Here is an 11290-nt window from a genome sequence, read left to right as displayed (position 1 = left end):
TCAATGTTGTATCATTTAGTTTTTAGAATTTTGTTTTTATTTTGTTATATTTACAGTGGGGCAAAAAAGTATTTAGTCAGCCACCAATTGTGCAAGTTCACCCACTTAAAAAGATGAGAGAGGCCTGTAATTTTCATCATAGGTACACTTCAACTATGACGGACAAAATGAGAAACAAAATTCCAGAAAATCACATTGTAGGATTTTTAATGAATTTATTTGCAAATTATGGTGGAAAATAAGTATTTGGTCAATAACAAAAGTTTATCTCAATACTTTGTTAAATACCCTCTGTTGGCAATGACAGAGGTCAAATGGTGGAAAATAAGTATTTGGTCACCTACAAACAAGCAAGATTTCTGGCTCTCACAGACCTGTAACTTCTTATTTAAGATGAATACACACCAGTTCAGCACAGTTCACAGTTCTACCAAGTATTTATGCCATTGACAGACATTTATGAGCTGTTTTTACTGCAACTAAGCATATATCTAAGGCAATTTAGATTTTTTTATGCGATCATACTTAACCAAAGGTGAGTACATAACATGCTCCATCTTTGCAGGTGATCTGTCTATCAGGTAGAGATCACTCCAACAGACCGTACATTCTTAGATGAGGACATGGGGAGCTACATCACTGCAGATGATTTGTCTATCTGTTAAAAATCACTGATACAGGTCCCCCTCCAACCTTTGGTGTTATTGATAACTTGTTATTATATCTATAGATAAACCTAGATTCCAAACAAGGTCCTATCTATCAAATTACTATAGGTGGAATTAGTTGTTTTTGGCTGGGGTCGAAATTACCCCAAAATACTTACCTTTTTTTAAAGTCCATAGTGATACAGAAACACTAACCAATGATATTGATGTATTAGAAAATAAAATTAATTGACAAAGTCATGAAACATTTGAAGAATTTAATAAACTAACTTTGGGCTATGCTAAAAAATATTGATAGTAGTTTGAGTAGTTTGAGGGTTAACCACAGCACAATAGTCAAGCTTGGGCAGTATTGCTTTCCGACTGGCAGTTTGCCAATTCATATCATATACTTTCTTCATGTGGTCAATTTGTGTGTTACACATGGGGTCCAAACATTTAAAAAAGACCTGTGTGAAAGTGATACATGTAGTTTTATGGCCTCTGGTGCCCTCTAGTAGTTGAATTATCTTAATAAAAATAGTGTAATAAGTCTGTTACATCAGCTTTCAATAATCATAGATTTTCCAAAAGCTGAAAACCCTTCAACCAGAAAAAAATGCCCTTTGTTTTAACCAATATTCAAGCAGACTTCAATTCAAGCAGTTTTTATTTTTCTAATGGTCTATATCCAGTTAGCTCAAATTGTGTTAAGACCACACACACAAAAATAATTAATCTCACAAAAACTCTACTTTTCCTCCTCCTCCTCCTCCTCCTCCTCCTCCTCCTCCTCTTTCTTCTCCTCATCCTTCTTCTCCTCTGCCTCCGCTTCCTTTTTCTCTTCCTCCTCTCCCTTTTTCTCCTCCTCCCCTCCCTCCTTCTCCTCCTCCCCTCCCTCCTTCTCCTCCTCATCTAGGTCCTCCTCTGCTACAACCTCTCCAGTCAGCCTCTCTATCTCAGCGATGCGTTCCCTCGTTGCCCTCTGGCTGGTGCTGTAGTCTCCCAGCAGCTTCTTCAGCTTGGTCTGCATCAACTCCAGGTTGCTGTACATGCGGTTCACCTTAAATAAAAATAATAATAATAAAATGTCACATTTAGAATGCACTTTACATTGTACAACATTTCTAAAGTCCAACAGTTTGTGCATTAAAATAGTAAAAACAAGAAACAGATAACTGTACAAAAAGGCAGTTATGCAAAGGAAATGTATTTTAAGGCAAGTTTTAAAAGTTCCAACCTTTTCCTCGATTTCTGTGGTTTCGGGGATAATTTTGGAAGGGTCCAGTTCCAGCAGGCCGTCCTTCAGCAGGATCTGACGACCTTTCTCCTCCAGCATGCCCTTGGCTTCCGGGTACTCGGTCAATGACTCCATCAGGTCATCCTTGGACAGGCAGAAGAGATCTGAGTAGCCAATGCTGCGGATGTTGGCCGTCCTCCGGTTCCCTGCCTTAGAACCCTTTATCGCTAGGATACTAATCTCCCCAAAGTAGCTGCCATCTCCCAGCACGCAGAACTGCTTGACGCCATCGTCAGCCACCACCGCCAGCTTGCCCTCCTTGACAATATACATCTCACGGCCGATGTCACCCTTCTTACAGATGTAGTCGCCAGGGCTGAAGACCTGAGGCTGCAACTTGAGCACCAGCTCAATAAGCAGGCCTGCTTCGCAGTCAGCGAAGATGCGGACCTTCTTGAGAGTATCCAGGTGGACGTTAATGGCGATTTCGGCCCTGAGCTTGTCGGGCAGGTACCGCAGCGTCTCCCTTTCATCCTGAGCCTTGTCGTTGGTCCACAGGTAGTCGAACCACGTGATGACTCGCAGCTCCAGCTCCTTGTCCACCTTCCACTTCTGTAGAGGTGTTATAGGGAGAAATTGACTCGTATTCATGATATATAAGACCTACCGTTGTGACGCACCACTTGCCCTTCCAACCCCACAATGGGCGATAACATAATTTCTATAAAGTGTAATAGTGCACTAACATTTGAGTCAACAAATCCTCAGTACTTTGATGGCTCCTTTACGAACCTCACACACGCACCTGCATGTACTGCTTGATGTTGTCGATGCGTGCCTGAAACTCGACCCGCGCGGCGCTGATGTTGGAGATCATGGAGCTGATGTTGCCCACCAGGGTGGCAAAGATAAGCACACCCACAAGGAAGTCCAGCACATGGAAGAAGAACTCTGAGTCCAGCTCCGGTGATGGCGTCTCGCCGATGGTGGTCAGCGTCAGTGTGGACCAGTAGAGGCTGAAGGAGTACTTCCTCCCCAGTTCCCCGAACTCTGGCTCTTCTGGGTCATTCAGGTCCGGGTAGACCCAGGGGTCAGAGCCGAAGCCGATGGACTAGATTAATTGATTAATTGATTACTCGATTTTTGTATAATAAATGTACACCATAAAAGCACAAAGAAATGAAAGCATTAAACAAGTACTATTGGGCATAGGACAAAACAGGTCTAAGAAATGCATATGAAAAGCAGATATCGACATCACAATAAATACATCCAGCAGCTGGGAAACTCAAAGACCTTAGAGAAGGAGTAGTAGAGGCAGGCGTTCCAGTGGATGATGATGATGATGTACATGACCAGGTTGGAGATGCGGAAGAGGTTGGTGTAGTTGGTCTTGGTCTCGGTGCGGGTGAAGAACTCCATCATACGCGTGATTCGGAGGAGCTTGTTGAGGCGGATCTCGGGGTAGTTGATCCCCAGGTAGATGTAAAACACATCGGTGGGCAGCATGGAGACGGCGTCCAGCTTGAACTGGAGGCTGCTGATATAACGCTCCAACAGTAGCTTCTTGTCTTTGACCAGCAGGCCTTGCTCCAGGTAGGCTGAGAAAATATATTGGAAGAAATAATAAAAGTAGCATGCGTACTAATAGAACTGCGACATGTGATGTATCAATTTGAAAGAGCGGACATAAAACATTAAATGAAAGGAAATTAAAACGCACGCACACACACACACACACACACACACACACACACACACACACACACACACACACACACACACACACACACACACACACACACACACACACACACACACACACCTGTCCTGGTCCTGAAGGCCATGTCAGCCAGGTAGAGGACATCAGAGATGTAATCCAGAATCATCCAGGTGACTAGGTGATTATGCTGCAGCTCCTCAAAGCAGGCCCTGACACACAGGACACAGAGCAGAGAAAACTGTTAGATGCTCAACCATGCTTTAATACAAGCATCTCTTAAACAAAATGTGACAGTCTTTAAAAGGAAATGCACTCGGTACTTCGAGTGGGAATTTACTTGCAGGTAGGTAAGAAGATAATGTGAAGTTACACAAGAGAAGAATTTACTGGAAAAGCTATTTTTGTCTTACACTTTGTTTATATAAAGTACCAGTCAAAATGTTGGACACATCTACTCATTCAAGGGTTTTTCTTTATTTTTTACCATTTTCTACATTGTAGAATAATAGTGAAGACATCAAAACGATGAAATAACACATTTGGAATCGTGTAGTAACCAAAACAGTGTTAAACAAATCAAAATATATTTAATATTTGAGATTCTTCAAAGTAGCCACCCTTTGCCTTGATGACAGCTTTGCACACTCTTGGCATTCTCTCAACCAGCTTCATGAGGTAGTCACCTGGAATGCATTTCAATTAGCAGGTGTGCCTTGTTAAAAGTTAATTTGAGGAATTTCTTTCCTTCTTAATTAACGAATTTGAGCATATCAGTTGCGGTGTGACAAGGTAGGGGAGATATACAGAAGATAACCCTATTTGGTAAAAGACCAAGTCCATATTATGGCAAGAACAACTCAAATAATCAAAGGGAAATGACAGTCCATCATTACTTTAAGACATGAAGATCAGTCAATGCGGAAAATGTAAAGAACTTTTAAAGTTTCTTCAAGTGCAGTCACAAAAACCTTCAAGCGCTATGATGAAACTGGCTCTCATGAGGACCACCACAGAGTTACCTGTGCTGCGGAGGATAAGTTCATTAGAGTTAACTGCACATCAGATTGCAGACCAAATAAATGCTTCACAGAGTTCAAGTAACAGACATATCTCAACTGTTCAGAGGAGACTGTGTGAATCAGGCCTTCATGGTTGAATTTCTGCAAAAAAAAACTACTACTAAAGGACACCAAAAAGAAGAAGAAACTTGCTTGGGCCAAGAAACATGAGTAATGGAAATTAGACCGGTGTAAATCTGTCCTTTGGTCCAAATTTGAGATTTTTGGTTCCAAACACTGTGTCTTTGTGAGACGCAGAGTAGGTGATCTATGCATGTGTGGTTCCTGCCATGAAGCATTGAGGAGGATGTCTGATGGTGTGGGGGTGCTTTGCTGGTGACACTGTCAGTGATTTATTTACAACTCAAGTCACACTTAACCAGCATGGCTCCCACAGCATTCTTCAGCGATACACCATCCCATCTGGTTTGCGCTTAGTGGGACTATCATTTGTTTTTCAACAGGACAATGACCCAACACACCTCTAGGCTGTGTAAGGGTAAGGGCTGTTTGACCCTTACACATATATCACTGACAATGTCACCAGCAAAGCACCCCCACACCATCAGACATCCTCCTCAATGCTTCACAGTATTCTGAGAGAGCGAATTTCCCGAGACCAAGATTTACTGGCCAATGAGTGGCCATTTCCGATTACCAAGCGCTGTTCTCTTGGTTTTCTGTGCTGTAGTGGGCCCAGTTCTTCAGAGAAGGACCCGCAGAAACCAAACCACGCCTGTCCCACTTCAACTCCTTGGCGGCAGGTAGCCTAGTGGTTAGAGCGTTGGACTAATAACCAGAAGGTTGCAAGTTCAAACCCCTGAGCTGACAAGGTACAAATCTGTCGTTCTGCCCCTGAACAGGAAGTTAACCCACTGTTCCTAGGCCATCATTGAAAATAAGAATTTGTTCTTAACTGACTTGCCTGGTAAAATAAAAATAAACCTCATTAATAGTGTCGATGGTGTCTCTTTGCATTTGCAGGACTGCATCTGTGAGGACACGGCCTCTGGAGGGTTGTGACGCACGAGGTGCATTGGAGTCACCGAGCCTGGGGGCACTCAGCTCCTGCTCAGCTGCAGCACCACCGAACACACAGTGACTCAATTTTTTTTGAAAATGTCACAATTGTTTGTGGAAATAAATGTTTAAACACCAACTTCAATGCATTTGGTTTACTCTATTCAAATAAAAAAATACTAATTGCATACCCGGCTCATCCGGTGCATCTTGCCATGTCCCCCTCCACCTCTGTCACTACTCCACTCAGGAGGGATTCCCCTATAATACTGGCAAGTCGCTCATTAAGGGGGTTGAGCTCCGGTGTCCCCTTTCCCTCACCTGTGGCACAAACACTTTGTCTGTGTAAGGCATTTTGGACTCCACTTTTATGTCGGACCACTTCTTATTTCTGAGAGGGTCTGACCTTCTGAGCCAGCAACGTTCATAACGCCCGCCACATGCTACCACTCTAACGCATTTTTGGCATTTGTAATGGCCACACCAAACAATGTATTTTTTCTTCACAATCAACTTCCCCTACAAGAACTTCCATTTCACACTGGGTGAAATATATATTTTTTGCCTTTCTGTCGGGATTTGCCATCATTGTCGTCATGCAGTCAGTATGGAAGAATATTAATTAGGGGTGTTTCACTGACTATTTATAGGCAACTATGGGCGTTAAAAGGGTGGGACAAGACGCTCGCCCACGTGCGCCAAATTTAGAGGCCCCTGGCCTCCACAATCACCAGACCTCAAGCCAATTGAGATGGTTTGGAATGATTTGGATCGCAGAGTGATACAAAAGCAGCCAACAAGTGCTCAGCATATGTGGGAACTCCTTCAAGACTGTTGGAAAAGCATTCCAAGAGAAGCTGGTTGAGAGAATGCCAAGAGTGTGCAAAGCTGTCATCAACTACTACTTTGAAGAATCTCAAATATAAAATATATTTAAGTTTGTTTAACACTTTTTTGGTTACTACATGATTTCATATGTGTTATTTTATGGTGTTGATGCCTTCATTATTATTCTAAAATGTAGAACATAGTAAAAATAAAGAAAAACCCTTGAATGATTAGGTGTGTCCAAACATTTGACTGGTACTGTATAAAAGGGAAAACTTTGTAAAAAAAGAAACATAATAACTTATTTTATAGCCTCAGAATCCATTCCATGCCACTAACTAACCATATATTTTAAACAAACTACATATTTTAAACAGTAGATTTTTACCTGGCTATTATCATGGTCCAATTGTACATGACTGGTATTGTGATAATGAACAGCCAGTTGTAGTACAGACTGCCAGCTGGATTAATGAAAAACCCTTCTTTGGGCCTGCAAGGAAAGGAAGATGGAGAATGTAATACTTAATACATTATACTTAATAATAATAATATACCTAATATTTAATTTAAACATGGTCATATACAGATATCAATGCTGATATCAGTATATCGCTTCGGCTGAGATATTGCTATCATACACACCCCTCCTTTTTCTCTTTCTCCTTTTTCTCCTTTTCCTCTTTTTCCTTTTTTTCTTTCTCCTCCTTTTCTTTCTCCTCCTTTTCTTTCTCCTCCTTTTCTTTCTCCTCCTGCTCTTTCTGCTTCATCTTTTCTTTCTTTTTCCTGAGAAAACAAATACAAGTTTTTGAAGCTTTTCTGCATGTCACCTCTCTTCTATCTAACTATGCAGCATTCATGGAAAAGAGGGACAAAGTAAGTGTTTTACTCTTTTTTCTCTTTCTTTTCTTTCTTCTCCTTTTTCTTCTTTTTCTTCTCCTCCCTGGGGTAAAAGGACACATCTTATGACACACACACACACACACACACTGAGGGTTGCCATGGCAGCCGTAATGGCTAGCAGACTGTGCTGCTGTCTCTGTAAATAATTTCTGATACATTGTAACAGGCAGGAGATCCAAAAGGGTGGGCTTATTTCAGGCAAAGTGAGGGCTGCCCTTGGGGCCACCTGCTGTGGGGCCAATGTGGAGCCGATAAGCAAAGGCGCATATGTCCAATGTGGGTAGCCTATGCGGAGACAATTCTTTCACCCACATTGGTCCCACATCGTGCCATTGTGGACATTTGCTAGGTAGCTACTAGCTAGCAAACTGACTAAGTAGCAGTGTTGTATTTTTAAATGCCGTGGCTTGAGGTTGAGGAGAAGTCTGAAGCGGAAGGACAATTGAGATGGTTTGCGGTGATGGCAGAGGCTTGAGGACTGTAATAGCCTACTTTGCACTACTGATAAGGGGTGAGTTTTCCGGCCCCAGCGACATCACCCAGGTGGGTGCTACTTTTTGGTCGTGGAGGAGTAGCTGTCAAAGTCAAGTGGCTACGCTACGGGGTGCGCTGCTTAATGACTCTGAACCTATCTGATCCTGTCCCAAAAGGTTGCAAGCTCAAATTCCAGAGCTGACAAGGTAAAAATCTGTCTTTCTGACCCTGAACAAGGCAGTTAACCCATTGTTCATAGGCTGTCATTGTAAATAAGAATTGGTTCTTTACTGACTTGCCTAGTTAAATAAAGGTAAAATAACAAATAAAGTTCCTGATTTGTTTTACTGTTTTTGCTTACTTGTATGTGCTGTGTATGAATTTAGCTTTTAGTTGCCATTTATGGCCAACAATGTAATGAAATAAAACTACTACTACCACCACTACTCACACACAACACACAAACACACACACAGTATATGTGGACGGACTCACTCCTCATTGTTGTTACTGTTGTTCACATTGAACAGACGCCCTGGGCCAGGAGAGGTTTCATGTCTGGAAACAACAAACAATATTTAAAATACAGCCAATGAAAACACGACGACATCAATAAAGTTCCGTAGCAAACTACAATTGGACCAACAGGTCCAGTTATACAGAAGTTGGAAGTTTACATACACTTAGGTTGGAGTCATTGAAACTCGTTTTTCAACCACTCCACAAATGTCTTGTTAACAAACTATAGTTTTGGTAAGTCGGTTAGGACATCTACTTTGTGCATGGCACAAGTCATTTTTCCAACAATTGTTTACAGACAGATAATTTAACTTGTAATTCACTGTATCACAATTCCAGTGGGTCAGAAATGTACATACATTAAGCTGACTGTGCCATTAAACAGCTTTGAAAATTCCAGAAAATTGTGTCATGGCTTTATGTCAGAAGCTTCTTATAGGCTAATTGACATCATTTGAGTCAATTTGGAGGTGTACCTGTGGATGTATTTCAAGGCCTACCTTCAAACTCAGTGCCTCTTTGCTTGACATCATGGGAAAATCAATAGAAATTAGCCAAGACCTCAGAAAATAAGAATTGTAGACCTCCACAAGTCTGGTTCATCTTTGGGAGCAATTTCCAAATGCCTGAAGGTACCATGTTCATCTGTACAAACAACAGTATGCTAGTATAAAAACCATTGGACCAAACAGCCGTCATACTGCTCAGGAAGGAGACGCGTTCTGTCTACCAGAGATGAACATACTTTAGTGCGAAAAGTGCAAATCAATCCCAGAACAACAGCAAAGGATCTTGTGAAGATGCTGGAGGAAACAGGTACAAAAGTATCTAAATCCACAGTAAAACGAGTCCTATATCAACATAACCTGAGAGGCCGCTCAGCAAAGAAGAAGCCACTGCTCAAAAACCTCCATAAAAAAAACAGACTACGGTTTGCAACTGCACATGTCGACAAAGATTGTACTTTTTGGAGAAATGTCCTCTGGTCTGATGAAACAAAAATATAACTGTTTGGCCATAATGACCATCGTTGTGTTTGGAGGAAAAAGGTGGAGGCTGGCAAGCCGAAGAACACCATCCCAACCGTGAAGCACAGGGGTGGCAGCATCATGTTGTGGTGGTGCTTTGCTGCAAGAGGGACTGGTGCACTTCACAAAATAGATGGCATCATGAGGATGGAAAATTATGTGGATATATTGAAGCAACGTCTCAAGACATCAGTCAGGAAGTTAAAGCTTGGTTGCAAATGGGTCTTCCAAATGGAAAATGACCCCAAGCATACTTCCAAAGTTGTGGCAAAATGGCTTAAGGACAACAAAGTCAAGGTATTGGAGTGGCCATCACAAAGCCCTGACCTCAATCCCATAGAAAATTTGTGGGCAGAACTGAAAAAGCGTGTGCGAGCAAGGAGGCCTTCAAACCTGACTCAGTTACACCAGCTCTGTCACGAGGAATGGGCCAATATTCACCCAATTTATTGTGGGAAGCTTGTGGATGTCTACCCAAAACGTTTGACCCAAGTTAAACATTTTAAAGGAAATGCTACCAAATACTAATTGGGTGTATGTAAACTTCTGACCCACTGGGAATTTGATGAAATAAATACAAGCTGAAATAAATCATTTTCTTTACTATTATTCTGACATTTCACATTCTTAAAATAAGGTGGTGATCTTAATTAACTGATCCAAGACAGGGAAATTTTTACAAGGATTAAATGTCAGGAATTGTGAAAAACTGAGATTAAATGTATTTGGCTAAGGTGTATGTAAACTTCCGACTTCAACTGTATGTATTGTTTACATTTCATCCTCACTGTCCTCCTCTGTGTCTGTGGCCATGTTTGGAGAAATGCGAGGCGCAACCGCCAGGAACGGACGAGTGCTTGATGTGCTGATCATGGCAGCCAATCTGGGTAGCCTGTCAAACACAAAGCAAATGGAGACATATTGTCCTTATGCCAAAAACACAAATGTTCTTGCATTGTGAAACTGCATGTTTAGATATAATGAATGTATTCAATACAACAGGGTTTACATAATGACAACAAAGTAGATAAACAAATATATTTTGTGAATTACAGAGGCGTACTCAACATCCATATATTACTGCTAATGTTGTTATGGTTTTATCTTGACAGCAGACGGAAAAAAATATCACAATTACAAGGACCACAACTTTGTTTACTGAATAAAATGCTACATTCAGTTTCATGTAGCCTTACCTTTACCTCTAGTCACCATAGTGCACTGTCCATAGTCATCACAGACCTCAAGATAAGCAGTCCTAGAGTTCCCACTCCACACTGACACTTAATCCAAGTGTAATGTAAGTATAGATGAACAGCCTTTCAAGTTATATATCACACCGATATACAACTAATTTGATGAATGGATACAAAATAAGCATGGGTGCAGTAGTGGTGTCATTGAGTCCTCCTGACTGACCCTGAGTGGGATTTGAGGATTATGGAGCTGGATGAAAGTGGCTGTGGTGGCAAAGTCTCAGGGCGGTCACCCTCCTCCACTCCCTTTCTATGTTTAGGGCCCTTTGCGGCACCACTCCAGAATGAATGCATTTTATTTGACAATAAATAGTAAAATACATCAAGTTGCCTCATCCATCCAACAATACACAAAACACAGAAATTGATCTTCCCTTTCACAGCTTCTCACGCTGTCATAACAATACATCAAGTGGGGGTGTGACGCTTTGATACTCTGGGATTGCTGCTGATACACAAGGGCCATCTCAATAGTCTAAAGTGGCTTCCTATCCCCGCCCTATTTCCTTTGTCTGAAAACACAGAGGGTAAATCTGCGTGTCGGATACCGTTGAGGAGCCTGTGCTTTTCACTCTCCCAGTTCATTTTAGGGCA

General features: G+C 41.7%; 1 protein-coding gene across 1 annotated transcript; it reads right to left on the bottom strand.

Moving 5' to 3' along the window:
- Window positions 1-911: 911 nt before the first annotated feature.
- On the bottom strand, window positions 912-10870 carry cnga1a (cyclic nucleotide gated channel subunit alpha 1a). Its single transcript, XM_024398427.2, has 11 exons — window positions 10637-10870; window positions 10216-10332; window positions 8389-8451; window positions 7406-7459; window positions 7162-7335; window positions 6905-7009; window positions 3713-3819; window positions 3184-3488; window positions 2693-2998; window positions 1888-2499; window positions 912-1710 (listed from the first exon to the last, which is right to left on the bottom strand). Exons 2-11 carry the CDS (start codon window positions 10311-10313, stop codon window positions 1399-1401), a joined length of 2136 nt encoding a protein of 711 aa, XP_024254195.2. The 5' UTR covers window positions 10314-10332; window positions 10637-10870; the 3' UTR covers window positions 912-1398.
- Between the last annotated feature and the right edge of the window lie 420 nt (window positions 10871-11290).

The sequence above is a fragment of the Oncorhynchus tshawytscha genome, linkage group LG34 (assembly GCF_018296145.1).
Source record: "Oncorhynchus tshawytscha isolate Ot180627B linkage group LG34, Otsh_v2.0, whole genome shotgun sequence".
NCBI lineage: Eukaryota > Metazoa > Chordata > Actinopteri > Salmoniformes > Salmonidae > Oncorhynchus > Oncorhynchus tshawytscha.
Note: the sequence above shows the minus strand (reverse complement) of the source record. Positions and strands in the feature narration are given on the sequence as shown.